The sequence below is a fragment of the Xenopus tropicalis genome, chromosome 8 (assembly GCF_000004195.4).
Source record: "Xenopus tropicalis strain Nigerian chromosome 8, UCB_Xtro_10.0, whole genome shotgun sequence".
In the NCBI taxonomy this organism is placed as follows: Eukaryota; Metazoa; Chordata; class Amphibia; order Anura; family Pipidae; genus Xenopus; species Xenopus tropicalis.
Window position 1 is genome coordinate 44,316,487 of NC_030684.2, and position 22,009 is coordinate 44,338,495.

Consider the following 22,009-nt stretch of genomic DNA (forward strand, 5'->3'; position numbering starts at 1 on the left):
TATAATATATGGCCAGCTTATTTCGGCCAGTTATCAGGTAGGTCCTTTGGAGTGCCCCATACACGGGCAGATAATCTGCCTGTGTATGGGCCACCTTTACTCAGGTAATTAAGCAGTGCTCCTTGTTCTGTTGGAATGGCAAGATTACCTATGATGCACATGGTTTGGGGAAGGTATTTCTTTACTCTTTACAGGGTTTTATGTAAATCTGTGTTTTTGGTGCGTATAACGCGGCTTTTTTTTTTTTTTTTTTTTTACAGTGCAGATTTCCGATGAGGACTCCGATGCTATGGTCGATGACCCAACCGACGAAGACTTTGTTCCATTTAGATCACGCCGTCCAACACGCATGTCTCTTCGAAACCAAATTCCACCTCGCCCCCCTAAACCAATACTCACTAAGATGACCTGTGCCAACTGCCGTACTCCTTTGCGGAAAGGGCAGACTGCATATCAGCGGAAGGGTCTTCCCCAGCTGTTCTGTTCATCTGCTTGTCTCACTACCTTCTCTAAGAAACCCTTGGGCAAGAAGACATGTACCTTTTGTAAAAAGTATGATAAATATTTTTACGCTTTCAACTTTCCATTGCTCCTTTATCAGTTTACTGTATGGGAACCAATTTTTTTTTTTAGCATTAGCTCTGATTAGTTGCTCTTCATTTTAGGGATATCCGTACCTCCAAAGATGCAGTGGTTGCCCAGACTGGGGCAGGTGGATCATTCCAAGAGTTCTGCTCCTCTGCCTGTCTCTCATTATATGAGGCACAGCCACGTTCCAGCTCCCAGGCTTCTTCAGACAGTGGTGATATCATAAAGTGTAGCATCTGCCATAAAAGTGGAGAGGTGAGGTTTACTCATTGTTTTTCTTTGTGCAAGAATTTGTTTTTTGTAAGTGGACTTTAATGATAAATTATTGAAATGTAATAACTTTCATCGACTTGCCCAGTGTGAACCAAATAACATTTTTATAGTTTTTTTTTTTTTAATAGAATTAAATGTAAACTTCCACCTTTAATGAGCTGGCTCCAATTAAATTATTTATATATTATTTATACTTATTTGTAAGAGTCAGAACCAGCTGTGCAGAGGATAGAAAGAAACAGACAAACACTGCTTTGATAAGGAATTACATTTGCAAATATTGCAACTCATGTATGCAAATAAAAATTAGTGCTACTCTTAAATCTGTTGCTGTGCTTTTTTTTATTATTATTTCTTTGTACCTGGTAAACTTGTTTCCTGTCCACACAAATTCTGTATGTAGCCACATTTGTTTGTGCATCTTCCCAGTATTAATATGCCATTGCCAGAGTCCTCCCAGATAGACCAAGAATCCATTTGTTCAGCTGACCTGCCAATTTATGGCCAACTTTAGATAGCATTGATGTATTTTGAGATTCTGAATGTCCGTGTCCTTTTGCAAATCAGCAAAATACATTATGACCCAGAACCTCCATGTATGAAAGTTTGACTTTGTTCGGTAGGATTTTTTAATAGTGCTAGTAGCTGTTTTCTGACCTAGCTGGCAATCTGTGGATTCTGACAAATGCCAGAGGGGCTGTGGGGGGCTGTTTAGGCCTCATTTGTGTACTTAAAATGCCAGGGCCTATTTTGACTGGCTGTTTTTTAATGAAATGATTATTAAGAAGTTATTAAGGAAGAACCCCATTTAGGATGAGAATTCTGTATGTAACATGCTACTTGTGTAATTCTTCCAGATTCAGCATGAGGTTAGCAACGGGAATGTGGTTCACAGACTGTGCAGCGATTCCTGTTTCACTAAATTTCGTGCCACTAAGGGCCTAAAAACAAACTGCTGCGATAACTGTGGCATCTACATTTATAACAAGGGTTTGCCACTGGAGTATCTCTTCCATGAGGGCCAGCAGAAACGCTTCTGTAACGCAGCCTGTCTGAACAACTACAAAAAGGTAGGGTTAGATATATAAGAATGAATATGATGCTGTTCTTAGCTATAGTCTTACATACACTGTTTTTTTTTTTTTTTCCAATGTTAGCTCTGTACACACAAAATATGGTTTATTTTGCTTTGCAGAAAAACACCAAGGTATACCCTTGCATGTACTGCAAGACACTCTGTAAGAATTTTGAGATGCTTTCGAATGTAGACAAAAATGGTCGTATGGGTCTTTTCTGCTCAATCTGCTGCATCACTTCACATAAGGTCAAGCAGTCGGGGTTAACTGGTAAGGTGTAGCCAAGTGCTGCTCTTATTCCTTATATTTTTTTTTTTTTTTTTTTTTTTTATTGGGTTGATAAAACAGGGAGAGAAACTATTGGAGAACATTTTGTAACATTATCATTAAATACATGTAGTAAAGGTGGCCACAAAAATACAGGCTGCAAAATATGACAGGCGGTTTCACAAGTTTTATTCAGATTCAGTATAAACTTGTGTACACAGCTATGTCCGATTATTTGGTGAGGTTGCCAAATGAGTGCATATGGGCCTGATTTGGCCACCCACATGCTGCACCAAATCAGGCCAACAATTGGATCATCCATTGGGGCCTATGGGACCGTTTGGGTGAGGACCACAATAATTTGTTTATCCAACAGTATTTGGATATTGGTTGGCCAGGCCCTTCGGTGGACACCATACATTGCAAATAAGTTGCCTTTCATTTCAAACTGTGTGCTGCAAAACTACCCCCCCCCCCCAAAATTAGTTTATTAAAAAGAAAAAGTATAGATATTTTACAGAATGACCTAATTATTGACATGGAGACTACCCAACTTGAGGCCCATGGGCTGGATGGGACCCTCCAAAAGGTTTTTATGGTCCCCAGCCAACCCAAGACTACCTTAAACCTTTTTGAATAAAATCAGTGTTCAGTTTCCAAACATGAAATAGGGGATAATTGACCAATGGCATAGAAAATTGTGGTAATCGTTCTTTATTTTAATTAAATTGTAAATTAAACTTTATTTGTTTTGTCCTAATGTTCCTTTGTGTAATATGTTTTTTAAACCTTTCCTTAATCCATTGATTAGGTCCTGCTCGACCTTGCAGTCTGTGTCGGCGCAGTTTACCTGAGCCGGCATACTATAATAAGACCGAAAGGGTTCTCTACCAGTTCTGCAGCCCAAGCTGTTGGACCACTTTCCAGGTAGGCAGGGTGGTGTTTTTGTATTTATATTGTGACATTTTCTCTTTTCCATTAAAACGTCTTCCCAGATGTGTCTCTTCCTGTACATGTTTTCATTCATTTGTTCTTCTTACAAAGACTGAGATATAACAGTGTAGCATGCATCCATCCAAAAAAAACATTTTGCATGAACCTTCTGATTAATAACAGTGGTGTACTTAATGATGATGATTGTCATTATCTTATTTATATAGGGCTGACACATTTCACATACATTTACACCAGTCCCTGTCCCAGTAAAGCTGACAGTCTAATATCTCTATCACAATCATGCACATTATTATGCTGTCTTTCTATTTTCCAGCGCACCAGCCCAGAAGGCGGCATACACCTTAACTGCCATTACTGCCATAACTTGTTTACAGGAAAGCCAGAGATTCTTGACTGGCAGGTGAGAAAACCCAAAAATTACTGAATAAATGGCTGAATAAAAAGCTTGTTTAGCAGTTCGGTAAACCTTGAAAGCTATTTTATATATTCCATGTCCTATATCCTATACAATAATTATGTATGATGACAAGATGTGCTTCTTTTACTCACTTGCATATTGTACACTCTTGGTATTTCACCATGTCTAGTTTGTATAAACCCCCTTAATCTGGCAAACTGATTAGTCAATTGATTTACGTAATAATTTACTGGCTTCAGTTATTAAAATGTGTGATCTTGTATTAAGAAGAGGGTTAACTACCACATTAGCAAACCCTTTGTAATTAGCTCTGATTTGCACAACTGCCATTATAAAAACAAAAGTTAGTTAATTAGAAGAATACTTTGAGAGCCAAATTGTATCTTGCAAGACACTATCTGGTTCTGTGTTCACAGATAGGATTATAAGAAAAAAAGTTAAAGGGGTTGTTCACCTTTTGAGTTAATTTTTTGTATGATGTCGAGAGTAATATTCTGAGACAATTTGCCGTTGGTCTTCATTTTTTATTTGTAGTTTTTTTTTAGTTATTTAATTTTCGGTTCAGGTGCTCTCCAGTTTAGATTTTGGATGAGAGATAGGAATATGAATGGGAGAAGGCCTAAAAAGAAAGTTACATTAAAAATTAAAAAAATGTTACTATAAAACTGTAGGCTCGCAGAGCAATAGTTTTTTGGCTGCTGGGTTCATTGCCCCTCTATTTAGAAACTTCAAAGAGTTGGAAGAAGGCAAATAATTCAAAAACTATAACAAATAATGAACTGAAAAGTTGCCAAGAATTAGGCATTCTATAACATACTAAAATACTTAAAGATGAACACCCCTTTAATGGCTTTTTCCCTGTAAGATCAATAATTTACAGAAAAATGCCACATTGCATATTTGTTCTGGCCCTACAGGACCACGTATACCAGTTTTGCTGTAAAGATTGCTGCGATGATTACAAGCGGCTGCATGGGGTGGTGTCTCAGTGTGAATACTGCAAGCAAGAGAAACTCCTCCATGAAAAGATCCGATTTTCTGGTGTGGAGAAAAACTTCTGCAGTGAAGGTAGTAAAATGTCTTTTTTTTCTACATCTGTTTTCACATGCTGTGTGTGAATTAATCAAAAACAAGCACTGTTAGTGAGGCCAGAGAACATATTTGGAGTTCTGTAATGTAAGAGCTACGTAGTCTGGTGTTGCTAACCATTCTTGGCCATTTTTTTTATGGAAGAGGAAATGTATGTAGCGCTGAGATGAGGAAGTGGTAGGAAGGCAGGAAGCTGCAGCTGCCCGTAATTTTCTTGACTCTGTCAGATGTTTGGCTTATGTGGTCCTAAAAGCAAAGTTGTGAGTATTGTCATGTATGCCACTAACTGACCTTTGTGCACACAGGACTAGGGCCCTTAGCAGACACAAACCTCCAAACCCATTAGCTTGGTTTAAAAAAAGAAGAGACACAGACCGAGGCGGAAATTTATGTTGTGGGGGGATGGGGAATGGGCAGGATGCTGTCTGCATGAGTTGTGGAAAATCAAGTAGTAAGTCAAAAACTTTCCCTTAATGGGAAAAAGCATCATAGCTTGTAAACATTGCTTTACTGCATAGGGTCATGTGACATCCATAGCCACTGGGTGGTTGGTTGTTCTTATGCTCCCCGTAGGAGTGGATTTTTAGGTTCAATTCACCCGTCTTTCCGAGAAACTTAATTTTTCTTTAGAAAGGTAATTTAAACAGTTCATTTTCTGTATTCTTAGCAGCAGGTGGCTCTTTTAATTAATTATATTAGCAGTTACTCTGCTCAGAAGAGATTAGAAACTTCAGATGACCTTTCCCATCTCTTTTCTGAGCAGAGGAACATCCGAACACTTTTTTGTTTTACTTCTGAAAATTTTCTTCCTGACTGACCAGCAGGTGGCACTGTTACACATTTCATTATATGAGATGCTTAATAGCTTTGAAATTTCAAAAACGAAATTTAAAGGAACAGTAACACCAAAAAATTCAAGTGTATAAAAATAATTAATATATTATATACTATTGCCCTGCACTGGTAAAGTTGTGTGTTTTCTTCATAAACACTACTGCAGTTTATATAAATACCCTGCTGTGTAGCCATGGGGGCAGCCATTTAAATTGAAAAAAGGAGAAAAGGCACAGGTTACTAAGCAGATAACAGATAAGTAGCAGATTCCCATTGTATTCTACACAGTTTATCTGTTATCTTCTTATGTAACCTGTGCCTTTTCTCCTTTTTTTCAATTTAAATGGCTGCCCCCATGGCTACACAGCAGCTATTTCTATTAACTATAGTAGACTTTCTGAAGTGAACAAACAACTTTTACCAGTGCAGGGCAGCAGCACATTATATTTTAATTATTTTAAAACATTTTTATTTTTTAGTGTTACTGTTCCTTTAATACAGATTGTAAAAGTTCAGAGCACTGCACTTCAGTAGATTATTTCCGTGTGTCCTTACTGTAGTATACTTTTATTAAGGCAGGAGAAGTTTTGTGTTTGGCCATGCAACTAAATATAGTATAACATACTATAGTTACTTTTACAAATATAGTTACATAACATAGTAATCTAGGTTAAGAAAAGACATGTCCATGAAGATCAACGTTTTATATACAACCTGCTAGTTGATCCACAGGAAGGCAAAAAACCCTTTCTGAAGATTCCAGTCAGACCAGTCCCTGCATCAACTTGTACTTAGAGCTATTGCCCATAGACCCTGTATTCCCTCACTTGCTAAAAAGCTATCCAACCCCTTCTTGAAGCTATCTAATGTATCAGCCAGTACAACTGATTCAGGGAGGGAATTCCATAACCTCACAGCTCTCGCTGAATATTCAGATGGGACCTCCCTTCTTCTAATCGGAATGGGTGCCCTTGTGCCTGGTGAAAGGACCTAGTAGTAAATAAAGCATTAGAGACATTATTACATGATCCCCTTATATATTTAAACATAATTATATGCCCTATTGGCACTTAGGGCATAGACACGATTAGTTGGCGCAACTTTTTAAAAACGAATTTGCACTTTTCTTACTAAAAGTTTTGTAAGTAAATCTTATTAAAGATTCTGGACCCAACAGTCTGTCAACCCGACTATTGCTTCAGAAGCTGCCTGTCAAAAGTGGAGTAGCTGACGTCAAAAACAACAAAGGAAGGATCCTAAGTTTACATTTGCTAGAGTTACTAAACATGCAACCTCCCTTCTCAATGCTTGTGAGCCTGCAGTATTTGAATGTGTTTCATAGCTGTCTGTGAGTTTATCTTGTAGCTAATCTTTTTGTTATGCTTCTCTCTACCCTTACAGGCACAAGAGAAATTGCTAGCAGACAAGCTTCATTCTTGCGGTCTGTTGCCTGCTTCAAAGGGCTTTCCCCTTTCCACCCTCCCCCCCCCCCTCCCCCTTGTCATTACACGAACAGAGAATTAGCAGACACCGTTTCAGAGTTTAGGAAGTATTCGGGACCCATACTACAAGCTTGGAGAACTGTTACTTCAGAGCTACTCTGAGGTGTCTGCTATCTAATTCTGCTATGAGGAGGGGGAGAGGGAGAGCCCTTTTATCCAAGCAACGAACAGCAAGAACAAAGCTTATCCTCTATATTTCTGTGTGTGTAACAGGAGGGAGAAGCAATGAAGCAGGCATTGCGATTGGTTATCTTTTTTTTTTTATTAAGGCTTTTATACGGCAGTGAGGAAGAAAAGGGCAAATATGGCTGCCTTGTGTAGCTGTAGTTGAAAATTTGGAAATTTTTTTAATAACAATTTAGAAGCTCATAACAAAAAAAATCACAACAGGTATAAAAAAAAAAAAAAAAAAAGAAATTAGTGGGTGTCAGTATCAGTATTAAAGGGATGCTGTCAGGATTGGTGTACTTTTTATTTCTAAATTACACTTTTTACATAGCAAATAATTCACTCTGTCATTTAACATTTTATTCTTGAATCAACAAATGTATTTTTTTTTGTTTGTAATATTGGAGTCTGAGCTTTCAGAAGGAGCCAGCGCTACACATTAGAACTGCTTTCAGCTAACCTGTTGTTTCTCCTACTCCCATGTAACTAGAGTAGTCCCAAGCTGGACTTGGATTTCTTACTATGGAGTGTTGTTCTGATATCTACTAAGAGCTGCTATCTTGCTCCCTTTCGATTGTTCTGCTGATCGGTGATATCACTCTGGCTTGCAGCTCAGCAGTAAAGTGCGACTGAAGTTTATCTGAGCACAGGTCACATGGCTGTGGCACCCTGGGAAATGAAGAATATGGCTAGCCCCATGTGACATTTCAAAATTGAATATAAAAAAATCTGTTTTGCTGGAGAAGCTCTATTAACTGATGGGTTCTGAAAAAGAACATTGAAAAACATGAAACGTTTTCCCATGACCGTATTCCTTTAAAGGAAAAGTAACACTAAAAATTTTTAACTAAAAAATCTATTTTACCCTCCCCCAATAATTGCCCTATCCTGAAAACCATTTGTTATTTTGAATGCTTTAGAAGAAAATACCTTTTAAAATTTTTAGTGTTACTTTTCCTTTAAATAAAAGTGGACCCAGTACAGAACCCTGAGGGACCCCACTAAGAACCTTACTCCAAGTAGATAATGTACCATTAATAACCACCCTTTGTACCCGATCCTGTAGCCAGTCTCCTATTCATGTGCAAATACTTCGCTAAGGCTAACAGACCTTAGTTTAGAAAGTAGATGTTTGTGGGGAACGGTATCAAACGCTTTGGCAAAATTCAAATAGATCACATCTACTGCATCCCCACTGTCCAACTTCTTCCTTACCTCATCTTAAAAAGCAATCAGATTGGCCTGACTCAGTGAATTGTGTAACATTGCCACCTGCTGATCAGTTCCGGTAACTTATCGTATGTTATTTCAGGAAAAAGGTCAGAAACTTCAGATGACCTTTCTCACCTTATCTAGTTTTGGTTCTTTGTGTAAACTAATATTTGATGTTAGTCTCTTGTTAAGCATTGAGTTACACAGTGTAACTATGTTTTTAGCAGATAATGTGTTCATATTGCAGAGGAGATGTTTTAAAAAAAAAAAAAAAAAAAAAAAAAAAATTACCATGGATGTTTTTAGTTAGTCATGTCCTGACTTATATCTGTACAGGCTGTGTGCTGCTTTACAAACAAGACTTCACAAAGAACCTGGGGCTGTGCTGTATCACCTGCACTTACTGTTCTCAGACTTGCCAGCGGGCAGTTACTGAGGAGTTGGATGGCAGCACCTGGGACTTCTGCAGTGAAGATTGCAAGAGCAAGTACCTTTTGTGGTACTTTAAGGTAATTAACAAAGTGCAACATGAAGAACTAGTGATACTTTAAAGGGCATTCAGAGCTGTGTCTTTGGCAATGACATTTGTCTGGTCAGAAAGCATGGCAAGTGTTTAAGATCAGAGAAGAGGCTGCCCCACTTCCACACTAACATGTAAAAAGGATATCTAAGTTAACTTTTAACCCCTTCTAATTACTTGTCATTCCCACTCTCAGATCATGTTATTGGTCTGTGGTAGACCTTTTGCATCTGGCCAGACTTCAGTCAGTCTTCATTTTATTATATTATATTTCTCTTTTTAGTTTGAAAATAAGGGTCTCTGACCCTGGCACCCCCCCCAAAAAAAACCATTGCTCCATGAGGCTACAGTTTTATTGTTGTTGTGACTTTTTATTACTTATCTATCTTTTCATCTTCCAGTCTTCTATTCTCTCAGTCATAACCATTGCCTGGTTTCTAGGGTAAATTGGACCCTAGCAACCAGATATCTGCTAAAATTCCAAACTGGAGAGCTGCTGAACAAAAAAGCTAAATAATTCGAAAACCACAAAAAAATAAAAAATGAAGACCAAGTTCAGATTGTCTTAAAATATCACAATCTGCACCTTACTAAAAATTAATAAAAGGTAATTATTTTTTAACATAATTTTCAATTATTAATTTTAAATCATGCCAGGTTATAGATCTGACACAGAAATAGCAAATTTAGTTGGTGTATCTTGAAGATTTGCTGCACCTTTTGTATTCTAAAGATCAGCTAGTGTGTTTAGATGTGCACTGTGAATGACCAGTAATAGTTATCAGGATTTTAGTAACATTGTTGGGGAAATTCCATCCTACCTTTCAGCTTGCCTACAAGTGACTAATAGTAACTCCCAGAATATGAAGTTATATTCTCACTGCTAGAAATGTCTTGTTCTGTCTGTCCCATTCATTTTCTTTTCTCTTCCCTGCTCCACATGTATGTCATTCTTTTGCCAATTATCTGCTCTCGTCACTCTCCTTACAGGCTGCAAGGTGCCATGCCTGCAAGCGTCAAGGCAAACTGGTGGAAACAATTCACTGGCGTGGGGAAATTAAACATTTCTGTAATCAGCAATGTTTGTTACGCTTCTACAATCAACAAAACCAGCCTAACCTTGACACACAGAAAGGGCCCGAGAGCTTGCTCTATAGTAAAAAGGGTATGTATGGAAAGGGTACTTTGTATATATAGTGTAGGATATCTGCAGCGGCCAGTACCATGTTGTGCATAATTTGTGTAAGATTTTTAAGTGTTAGGGCTCTGGTACACGGGGAGATTAGTCGTCCGCGGCAAAACTCCCTGCTCGCGGGCGACTAATCTCCCCGAGTTGCCTTCCCCCTGCCATCCCACCGGCGAACATGTAAGTTGCCGGCGGGATGGCAGACGCGGCGGCGCGATTTCGCGAGTCTTTTTCGGCGATTTCCTGAAATTGCCCCGCCGGGTGTGCCATCCCGCCGGCGACTTACATGTTCGCCGGTGGGATAGCAGGGGGAAGGCAACTCGGGGAGATTAGTCGCCCGCGAGCAGGGAGTTTTGCCGCGGGCGACTAATCTCCCCGTGTACCAGAGCCCTTAACTGCTTTTTTGTTGTAAACAAAAGCTGTTATGCACAGAATTAGCAACATAATGTTTCTTCACACATGAAGAGTATTAAGTAGGAAGTATTAACTATTTTGGCCAGGGAATCTGTGTGGAGAGTCTAATGGAATAGAAACTTCATCTGCTGGCTTTCTATATGAATATAACACATTCCCTAAACTAAAAGCTATAACTGATTCTGCTATGTCTATTCAAACATGATTACATTATTTTGGGGTGAGTTACATTCATTTCTTTTACATATAGGTCAAAATGCAGGATCCAAACCTTCAGCAAATGCCCAGCCAAAAACAGAAACCAATGCGGTAAGACATCTTTTTATTTATATGCTGTAACTCCAGGTGAGGCAGATCTTATTGAATTGTATGGGACATGGCCAGAACCCTGTTCCCCACTGAAATAAATGGTGGGATGTGTATTTTCAGACTTTAGTAAAACCTGCTTCATTTATGTATTTTGATGAAGTGCTGTATGTTTTCAGCTAAGAAATTGGTTGGGTATTAATAACTTCATAAGATTTTAATGGGACTTGGTACCAAAGTTATGTGTCCCAAAGAGGAATATACTGGGATAAACAACTGACTGGTGATGTGCAAAATCTCGCATTTGGTACAGGATTTAGTTAAATCCAAACCTTTTTTGTTAGGATTTGTGCCTGGGTGAATGGATCTAAACCAGTGCTGTCCAACTGGTGTCCCTCTGTGTGTCCCCCACCAGTCTGGCTGCTTTGATGGCTTACCTTTGTGTAAGCTTTAAATGGTATCAGTACTGATCTTAACTGGCCCCATGCATGGTTCTAACCTCAGATTTAATCCCCTGTACTGTTCACACCTTCTAATCTCTGCATTGTTTACCCCCTGCAGTGTTCACACCTTCTAATCTCTGCATTGTTTACCCCCTGCAGTGTTCACACCTCAGGCTCAGGCTGTAATCACCCATATTGTCCTCCTCAGACATTGTATGTACTGCCTGGCCTATGCTGCCTGTGTGTAGGCAGCATAGGGTAGGCAGAGTATGGCACATAGGCAGCATAGGGCAGGGAGGGTATGGCACACACAGGCAGCAAAGGTCAGGGAGGATATGGCACACACAGGCAGGGTAGGGCAGGCAGAGTATGGCACACACAGGCAGGGTAGGGCAGGCAGAGTATGGCACACAGGCAGGGTAGGGCAGGCAGAGTATGGCACACACAGGCAGGGTAGGGCTGAGTATGGCACACACAGGCAGCATAGGGCACAGTATGGCACACGCAGGCATCATAGGGCAGGCAGAGTATGTTGGCACTGATCTAAACCCATAAATTTATTTGATATTTGGTCTTGTCCCCCACGCCCCCCCCGAGTATGGAAATTTGCAAATGCACAAAATGCACATTTGATTCAGGATTCACTAAAGATCCGGTGTTCAGCCATATCTAGAAAGGGTGGATTTGGTGCATCCTTGACATCATCGTTTTGTGTTAGGTTAACTACTAATCGGTTGTTGAACATAATTATTTACATATCAAATGACAAAGGCAATAAAGAGTGTCTGATCTCCGCTAATTGCTAAAATTAAAAAGGAATATAAAAAGTCAACATACTATGAATGATGTCATCTTTTTCCCACCTTTGGCCTTTTATGATCTATTTTTGTATTAGACTTCTGAATCCTTCTTATCTAGCTAATAGATTGTTTTTTTTTTTTTTTTCTCCGTATTAAAGTCTTCCCCAAAACCTCGGACGGCGCAAGTTTCTCCCCCACCTCCACCCCAACCTCCATCTAGCACACCTCGCAAGAACAAAGCTGCTATGTGCAAACCCCTAATGCAGAATCGTGGGGTGTCCTGTCGGGTCGAGACCAAAAGCAAAGATTGTCAGACTGGTGAGTTTGTAAAATGCACTATTATAAAGGGGTCAATCAGGGCAAGCCAGAGCCATCATCTGGAAGGGACTGTTGTACAGTGGGGCCCCCTGTAGTTCCAGGGTCCCCAACAGTTGCAGGGCCATTTTCCTCTATAGATGCTTTCCAGTAAAATGCTTTTTCTCTAAGTAGAACCTAACAAACTGCTAGTTGATCTTTTGTGTAGTGCACACAAGGGGTGTGGACAAAAATGTTGCTACTATGTGCTTGTGTTCATGTTCAATAATTTATTTTTTCCTTTATATGTGCTGCAGAAGAGGATTGGAAGCCACAGGTTATTGTGCTGCCTATCCCTGTACCTGTATTTGTGCCAGTACCAATGAACCTATATTCTCAGAAAGTGCCTGTTCCTGTATCTATGCCAGTCCCGGTAGGTATTGACTTTTACCTTACCATTTCAGTTTGGGGTTTTTTTTTTTCTACACTGTGTAAAACTTTTGCGCCCCCTTTAAGTATTAGGTTCTGTTGGGGTGGTGCCCCCACTCCTAAATATGTTTTTTGTATGACAATCCCTATATTTATAGGCCATACCCATTCCTGTCTGCCCTCCATCAGGTGCCTGTACCTATGCTGCTGCCAACCACCCTAGAAAGTACTGATAAGATTATTGAAACAATTGAGGAGCTTAAAGCAAAAATCCCATCCAACCCACTTGAGGCTGACATTCTGGCCATGGCTGAAATGATTGCAGAAGCTGAAGAGCTGGACAAGTCATCTGACCTTGGTGGTAAGGCATATGTAGTAATTAAGCAGAAATTTTCTTGGGTGCGCTTCATGTAGCATAGATTGGTCAAAGAGCTTTACACATTAGTGGGGTTTTGTGTACATAGTTAAATATATACATTTATTTCTACACTAAAGGGTTGCCAGTGAGCTTGATAAAGACATGTTGAAATGTTGCTTGTTGTGCAATTTGCACAAATAAAGGGATCTTATGTATTTTGATTGCTGTCCAAATATATTGCTTTTGGTACAGTGGCAAGAGGGCACTGAATTGTGTGTATACAGAGTGCTCCCTGAAATGGTGTGGGTTTTCCACAAAACATATTTGAATTAAATACATTAATATTTCACTATAGAGCTTGCCAGTGATCAGAGTGCAGAAGGGCTGTTAGAAGACTGTGATCTGTTTGGGCCAGCCCGGGATGACGTTTTGGCAATGGCTGTGAAAATGGCAAATGTGATGGAAGAGCCAGGGCGGGACCTGGAAGCAGATTTTCCTAAAAGTAAGCCCTCTTTCTAAACTCGCATGATCCTCTGCCGCCTGGTGTTTGATCTTTTTCCTCCTTGTTTTGCTAGAAACAATACTTACTTGGGTTTTGTCACTACAGATTCACTGGACATTAATCAGAGTGTGGATTTCTTGTTTGACTGTGGTCTTGTGGGTTCAGATGATGCTGCTGATCAGGAGGCCTCCAGAGTATTACGAAAAGTAAGTTAGTAGACCGAAACATGGAGTTTAACTGTGCCAATAAGAACATTATTACAATTTTAATGTTCTCACAATAACTGCTGACAGTAGGCTATAGAGTATTGTTCCTCTAAGTCAGGGCTGTCCAACTGGAGGCCCGCTGGCAAAGTATGTAATGGATTTTTTTTGACCCCCAGTCTGTTTAGAGGCTCCTTAGACTTCATTGTATGACTTCATTTTAATTTAATATGGCCCTTCAACATGCTGTATAAGCTATAATTGACCCACTTCATGTAATAAGTTGGACAGCACTGCTCTAAGTAATGTCAATTGGTGGATTTTTTTTTTTTTTGCTCATCATCTGTTCATACCTCACAGGGCCCGAAGCGAATGCTTGTGTCGGAAAAAGAGAGTGGTTCGAAGGATTCCACAATCATTCGCAGCACCAACCTCAGCTTTACATATGGTGTAAATGCCTGGAAAGCCTGGGTACAAAGGAAATATGATGGAGTAGAGCCCAGTAAAGGCGAAGAACTCCGTTTTGGGCGTAAGTGAGACTACCCAAACTGTTAAAAGTATAATTATAGGAAATTAATGTATATTTGATATACATTAAGGTAGATTTGTGTGCCGTTTGGCTAAAAGACCTTTTCTTAACCTTTTTCACAGGGCATACAGCTTAATCCTTGTCAGACCACCAAAGAACTGGTTTAAAAATATGTAACAAACAGGAGAATAGCTTAATATAGAATGCTGTTTTTTGGTTTGCTCATACTTTGATTTGAGTAGCTGCTTCCCTTCTCCTTGCTCAAGTGGGTTGATGATGATGATTCTTAAACATTCTTACAGGCTTTACCAGTCACATGGTTACAGGTTTATTATTCCTCAACAGAAATTTGCCACCTGAGTTTGCTTCTGAGCCCTTTTGTGCTTTTATCATCCGCTTTGCATGCTTGCAACAGAGAGGCATTGTGTCTCTCCTGGCCACCTTTATAATTACTGGGTTTATAAGAACATTTAACTATCATTCCAAATGGCAGACATCCTATGAAATCCAGGAGCTTCAAGGACCCAACAATTATACATTTTTAAACAAAGAAAATGCATTACCTCTTTAACAGCCTCGCTGGAGCTTTATCTCCACTTGTGAGAAAATAAAGGCAAACGCACATTTTAATATATCTGTTTTGTCTTTCACATTGTATTCAAATTCATTCTTTTCCCTCTCTAAATATGTGTTTCTTTCCCATTGTATACCCCACCTCACATCTTACCCAATAACATGCCACTTTTGTTTTGCAGCAAAGCCGATGCGTATAAAAGAGGATATCTTGGCTTGCACAGCAGCAGAGTTAAACTATGGCTTAGCACAGTTTGTGAAGGAAATAACAAGACCAAATGGAGACCGATATGAGCCAGACAGCATTTACTACCTGTGTCTGGGCATCCAGCAGGTGAGGAGATATCTTCAGCTTGCTCTTTCTACATACTATTCTTCTTGGTAATCCCCTACACTTAAAGGGGTGGTTCACCTTTAAATTAACTTCAAGTATGTTATAGAATGGCCAGTTTTTCATTATTTTTTATAGTTTATTAATTGCTTGTCTTCTATTTCTAACTCTTTCCAGCTTTCAAATGAGGGTCACTGACCCATCAGCCAAAAACTTATTGCTCTGTGAGGCTACAGTTTGTTATTGTTATTTTTTATTATTTCTATTTAGACCCTCTCCTATTCATATTCCTATCTCTTATTCAAACTACTCCCTGGTTGCTAAAGGTATTTGGACCCTAGCTAGCAGATAGTTGTTGAGACTCCAAAATGGAGAGCTGCTGAACAAAAAAAATGAAATAATGAAATAATTAAAGCAATACTCTCATGGGAAAACATGTTGTTTTTTTTTTTTTTTTTTTTTTTTTTTCAAAACCCATCAGTTAATAGAAGCTTCTCCAGCAGAATCCTGTATTGAAATTTTTCAGAAACACAGATTTTTTTCATTTTTTTTTTTTAATATATAATTTGGAAATTTTACATGGGCTTAGCCATATCCTTCATTTCCCAGGATGCCAGTCATGTGACCTGTGCTCCGATAAACTTCAGTCACACTTTACTGCTGACCTGTAAGTTGGAGTGGTATCACCCCACTCCCAGCAGCCGATCAGCAGAACAATGGGAAGGGAGCAAGATAGCAGCTCCCAGTAGGTACGAGAATAGCACTCAATAGTAAGAAATACAAGTCCGGCTTGGGACTCCCCCAGTTTCATGGAAGTAGGAGAAACAATAGGTTAAGGTGGCCATACACGGGCTGATTCTAGATGCCAATATCGGTCCCTTAGACCAACTCGGCAGCTTATCAGCCCGTGTATGGGCACTAATGATGGGCCTGCCCGACCGATATCTGGCCTGAAATCAGGCAGGTTTGAAAATGTAGTTTGATCGGGGATTGTATCGGCACAATGCACTCAGATGGTGCCTACACACCAATATTACAGCTAAAAAAATACTTTTGTTAGTTGAAAAAAACAATTTTAAATGGTAGAGTGAATTATTTGCAATGTAAACTGTGTAATTTAGAAATAAAAGTACACCATAAAAATCATGTGAGAATCCCTTTTAAGAAACCACAAATAATAAAAAATAAAGACCACTTGCAAATTGTTTCAGAATAGTACTCTCTCCATCGTACTAAAACTTAACTAAAAGGTTAACAACCCCTTAAGGTTGCCATACACGGGTAGATTTAAGCTGACAATTTAAGTCCCACTTGGCAGCTTATCTACCCATATAAGGAGACCCCCTGATGGGCGTACCCAACCAATAAGCAATGACATATTTCAGTGAATATATTCAGTGGTGTAGTATGTCTAATATGTTTCCTTTTTTTGAATTTTCTGTTTAATTTTGAGCCAATAAATGGTTATTTATTTCACTGAAATATGTAATTGCTTATTCATATACTGATTCAGGATCAGTGGGATATAACTTATAGATTCTCTTTCTTAATCCATCTTTATTAATTTCTACCCAACCAATACCTGTCAGAAAATTGGCCAGGTGTCCATTGGGCAGGTTTGATTTTCCTATCTGATCACAGGCCGTTGCAGTTCGATTGTTTGGCCTGAGAGTGTATGGCCACATTTAAAGAAGAGCACCTTATGAGAGAAAACCTACCCCGCAATTTATTTATATCTAGATTTGTGAAAGTTGCAATATACTGTTTGTGTATTTTTTTATGTGTAAATAATATGAGAGGCTCTAAAGTGGACTTTTCTCATCTACCGCAGTATCTTCTAGAAAATAACCGAATGGTGAATATCTTTACGGACTTATATTATCTAACGTTTGTGCAAGAGCTGAATAAAATACTGACTGCATGGCATCGCAGCCTGGCACCAAATAGTAAGTTATGCTGCTTGTACAAGGTCTTATTTAGGAATCGAAACATTGTATCAGCCCCACATGAAGGGCAGCAGTGTTGTGGCTAGGAAAAAATTGGTTATGGGTAGACATAGTGGTTAATACAAGCATGTTTGCTTTCTTTTTGTAGGGCTGTCTTTCTCTCGTGTACAAGAGGAGCATCTGTGGGACTGCAAACAGCTAGGTGTCTACTCTCCCTTTGTTCTCCTTAACACACTCATGTACTTTAATACCAAGTTTTTTGGGCTGCGCACAGCAGAAGAACACATGCAGTTGTCATTCAGTAATGTTGTGAGACATTCCCGTAAGTGCTCGACTAATAGAGGCACCATAAAGCTAGTTAGCGTCCGATACTATCCTCCAGTGCGACAGAAGAAGGGTAGAGGTATGTATTTCTACATTTCATTGTCATGTGTTGCTCCTTAATAAGTATTTTCCATCTGCCTAAACATTTTGGCTGTGCATCATTTAGAAGTCATAATCTGATGCATAAAGTTAATATTGTCCTTTTATCCCCCTTTCAAGAAAGCTCTGCAAAGCGGAAGCGAGAAGATGATCAACCTGTTCTAGAGCAGCCTGAGAACAAGATGAACCCTTTGCGTTGCCCTGTGAAGTTTTATGAGTTTTATCTTTCCAAATGGTATGACTTACTTGTTTTTTTTTTTTTGTTTTTTTTAGTTGGTTTTCTGCCCAGTACCTTATTGGTTGTGTAGCGTACACTCATCTTGAAAAGCAGTGCTTTAATTGCTCCAAAAGCAGTCAATGTTTCAGGCTTAGTACTGGCTTGATAAAGGGCAGGAATAAGCCCAAAACATCATCTGCTCTTGGCATGATAAAACCTTTGCTTTTTACTACAGTGCCGGGCACCCTAGTCAACCCGTCTGGCCACCTCACCCCCACTGTGTACATGTTTGTGTGTGCATTCATTCTTCATGTGTGACTGATCAAGCACAGTTACAAAGGCTTAGATTAGAGGTAGGTGCTTAGCACCCACCCTCCATTGCGCCCTAGGCATGTAGCTTTTCTGCCTAACTCTATTTCCAGCCCTGGGAAAACATTTTTTAAAAAAAATATAGTGTTAATCTGCCCATACACTCACCAATATTTTGTACGATATTCAGTGCATGTATGGTGGCTTGAAAAGACGACTGATATCGCAAAAGGCTGCGGATATCTGTCATCTTGTCGATCTGGCGCAACTGAAGGCGCCTGAGCAAAATCTACGTTTAGGGCTGAATCGGCAGGTGAAGGTAGAATTTCTATTGTTTCTACCTCCATATCTGACAATTTAGCCCTGAATGTCAGTGGAGGGTGGGAACGATCTTTCGTGCGACCAATGGTTGCACAAAGATAGCTATTGCTACGTGTATGGCATTCTTTATTCAAAGGTTTTAAAAGGCTGCTTCACAACTCACTGTTTATTAAGTTTTCAGACTGATTACATGCTGCATTCAAATTGAAAAAGTGTAAGGAAGCAACACAGGTATAAAAAATGTACCTGGTTTGCCAAATAAGAGATAGGATTGGCTATTTGGTAGCCCCTATGTGGACTGGCAGCCTACAGGAGGAGGCTCTATTTGGCAGCCAAAACTTGTCTCCAAGCCAGAAATTTAAAAATAAGCACTGGGCCACTGGGAGCAACATCCAAGGGGTTGGTGAGCAACATGTTGCCCCTGAGCCTCTGGTTGGGGAACACTGTGCTAAGGCTTACTGTGCATGCATTGCCTTTATTATTTGTGAGTATGTGAGTATGCAAAGATTTCTCCTTCACTTTTCATTTTACAGTCAGACTGTTAATTCATTTGTGCATATGGCCCCTTGAAATTGTTTCCAATCAAAGTTCATCTGCCCATAAAAAAAAATATATATGATGGCCTAATTTGGCAATACAGAAACTAAACACTGTTGATCAGCTACATAGTTGATGTAGAAATGGGGAGGGGAATGGAAAGTTAGTTACACATTTTTTTTTTTGGTGTGGTTTAAAAGGACTGACTTATCTGATTTAAGCACCTCTCCATATTACAAAGACGTACCATAAGCTACGCTTGAACAAAAACCCCTAGCTCCACTTATTCTTGGGACTGCTTCACCAACCCCAAATATTGTCATTTACTAATGTGTGGCCTGCTAATGTGCGGTGATGTCTCCTGTGCATGAAACACAACATGCTTATTTTATATTACATGTACAGGTATGGGACCTGTTATCCAGAATGCTCGGGACCTGGGGTTTTCCGGATAAGGGATCTTTCCTTAATTTGGATCTCCATAATTAAATCTGCTAAAAATAATTTAAATATTGAATAAACCCAATAGGCTTGTTTTGCCTTCAATAAGGATTAATTATATTTTAGTTGGGATCAATTACAAGGTACTGTTTTATAATTACAGAGAAAAAGGAAATTTCTAAAAATTATAATTATTTGCTTATAATGGAGTCTATGGCAGATGGCCTTTCCGTAGTTTGGAACTTTCTGGATAATGGGTTTCCGGATAAGGGATCCCATACCTGTACCACTTTATACAGGCACTGATATCTTGCTAAATAAAGGCTTGCCTTTGCCAATATGCATTGTACAGGTGTACAAATGGAAAAAAAATCTGTAAAATGGGCGATGGTACAACCTCATGTATCTTTTTCTAAATTCACAGCCCTGAAAACCTTCGTAACTCTGGGGAGCTGTTCTACCTTCAACCTGAAAGGTCTTGTGTTGCGGAATCTCCTCTATGGTACTCTGTTGTTCCCATGGACAAGAGCATGCTTCACAGTATGCTGACTCGTATTCTGGCTGTGAGGGACGTGTATGAGGAGCATACACGAGGGAGTGGTGAAACAGAGGACACAGACTAAGTGTGGGATTAGAAGGCATCCCTGTTGCACACAAAACTGAGTCAGCCCTGCACCCTTCCATGTGATTCTCCAGTGGACAGAATCAGAAGAACTTGCAGGGTGACTAAATGGAGCAGGGGTGATCAGAATATGGTCTTCATAGTCTACGATAAGACATGTTCTCTGCCAGAGCTAGGCTGGGGTTTATCCCTTCTCATTTCTTTCTGAACTTCTGTTCTGCAGCAGTGTAACAGAACACCCATCTGTGCTCCTCCAGCAGTGAGCCTGAATGACACGTTTGACTTCATTGCAACTGTAGCTCTTGTGAACTCAAATTGACTATGTTAGGCATAAAAACAAAAACAGACATTTGTCTAGAACGCAAGATCCAGTTTGTTTGAGGTTGGGATTAAATACACCAATGTACTCCCACGTTTCCCTCCGTATGACATTATACACCCTTCCACTTTTATTTTTTTCATTTTTTATTTTTTTTGTTCCCCATTTAGACACCAAGTGTCCCATGTCACTTCACTGCATCGTACTTTTCGAAGGGCCTAAATTAGTGCACACATTACCTATGTCAAGATTTTCCCAACTGAACTGCCTCTACAACTGTCTTAAGTTAAATGTACTGTTTGGGCCTTTGATACCATTGCATACAACTCGAGGGTTTGCTGTAAGAACATGTGAGGGTTCTCCCTACCAGCAGGTGTCCCTGTGTCTCCTTGCCCTCTTGCATTAACTCCTCCCACTCTCAGGGGAATAGGGTTTCCAGTGCTGATCCTGCCCTCCCTGCCTGCTCTCAGGACCTTCACCTGTTTGCCCTTATGTCCCCAGAGCTGGCTGATGTTCCGCCCAAGCCCTGCATTGGCAAGTTACCTGACCAGATTTGGTGACTGGAATTCGTTGTGCGGGATGCTTTTTAAATCTACTTTATTCTGGTTTTGTTCAGCTGCTGTTCGAATATGTACATGTTTTTTTTTTTTTTTTTTTTTTTGCGTGTGCCCGCCTCATGTTCGCATACATAAATTGCTGGGCCCCGGCAGGACCCTTTGTGTGGGAGACATCAGTTAATTGGAAATAAAATTGTTTTAATTCCTTCCTGAGTGGCTGACTGCCCCTCACCAACAATGGGTAACCATGATGGATAATCCTGATGAGTCAAAGGAGTTAGAGAATGTCTGGGCCCTGTACTTGAAAAGAAATGACTTGCTCAACCTGCAGCCATCTGGCTGTTATAAGGTACTGTACTGTCGTCATTGTGCTGACGTGACGCTGGGAATGGCAGCCAGCAGTAGCTGGAGGGCAACAGGTTGGATGTTTGTGCACATAAATACCAAAAAATTATCCATTTGCTTGTAACGCAGAGTCTCCTTTTTATTCTGTCACCAAGGAAAGTCATAGCTGGTGTTGAAAAGGGGGGTAAATATGATTTAAGTGATATTTTGTGCATGTGTGGGTGGTGGTATTAAAGAGGGATGAGTAATATGCCATTTACCAATGAAGTTTTCTGTCAAGTGTCCCTGAAGACTGGAAGCTCAAGCCACATAACTTCTCTACCTAAAAGCAGCCCTGCCCATGTGTGTGAATATACCCTAGAAGAAAAAGAGTCCCGTGCCTGCTCTTCCTCCCCCTCCTACCTAGGAAATGAAGACCTTTGTGTGCAGGACAGCTGCTGCCACCACAACACATACTTCTCCCAGAATAATCCGCACAACAAGCACTGCAGCGGCACAGACAGAAATAAACCGAGGCATGCAGAGTGTCGCGCATGAGTATTTTGCACACAAGTCAGAACCTCTGGGTTCAGTTTATTGGAATTAAACCAAGAAAAGTTGACTAAGTCTAAGCTAGGGCTGTTTGAGAGCTTATCTGTTTCTCTAGCATCCTGCAACACTTTCTTTAATGAAAAAAGGTCTGAGTCAAAGTCAACTCCTT

The 22,009-nt window shown here is 39.9% G+C and overlaps 1 protein-coding gene across 4 annotated transcripts in view; it reads left to right on the forward strand.

The window, feature by feature from the left end:
* Positions 1-21,169, forward strand: part of zmym3 (zinc finger MYM-type containing 3) — a 44,720-nt gene extending 23,551 nt beyond the window's left edge. For all 4 annotated transcript variants that reach the window (XM_002934904.5, XM_004916819.4, XM_004916818.4 and 1 more), the window contains exons 6-26: positions 261-552; positions 666-843; positions 1,719-1,931; positions 2,057-2,207; positions 3,016-3,131; positions 3,475-3,561; positions 4,497-4,647; positions 8,721-8,893; positions 9,895-10,069; positions 10,755-10,813; positions 12,212-12,371; positions 12,665-12,780; positions 12,966-13,137; positions 13,490-13,636; positions 13,742-13,842; positions 14,200-14,368; positions 15,124-15,275; positions 17,104-17,218; positions 17,367-17,621; positions 17,762-17,876; positions 19,891-21,169. In XM_002934904.5, coding sequence (XP_002934950.2) covers positions 261-552; positions 666-843; positions 1,719-1,931; positions 2,057-2,207; positions 3,016-3,131; positions 3,475-3,561; positions 4,497-4,647; positions 8,721-8,893; positions 9,895-10,069; positions 10,755-10,813; positions 12,212-12,371; positions 12,665-12,780; positions 12,966-13,137; positions 13,490-13,636; positions 13,742-13,842; positions 14,200-14,368; positions 15,124-15,275; positions 17,104-17,218; positions 17,367-17,621; positions 17,762-17,876; positions 19,891-20,089 — 3,296 coding nt within the window. In that variant the 3' untranslated portion in view covers positions 20,090-21,169. The remainder of the gene's footprint in view (positions 1-260; positions 553-665; positions 844-1,718; positions 1,932-2,056; positions 2,208-3,015; positions 3,132-3,474; positions 3,562-4,496; positions 4,648-8,720; positions 8,894-9,894; positions 10,070-10,754; positions 10,814-12,211; positions 12,372-12,664; positions 12,781-12,965; positions 13,138-13,489; positions 13,637-13,741; positions 13,843-14,199; positions 14,369-15,123; positions 15,276-17,103; positions 17,219-17,366; positions 17,622-17,761; positions 17,877-19,890) is intronic.
* The last annotated feature ends 840 nt before the right edge of the window (positions 21,170-22,009 follow it).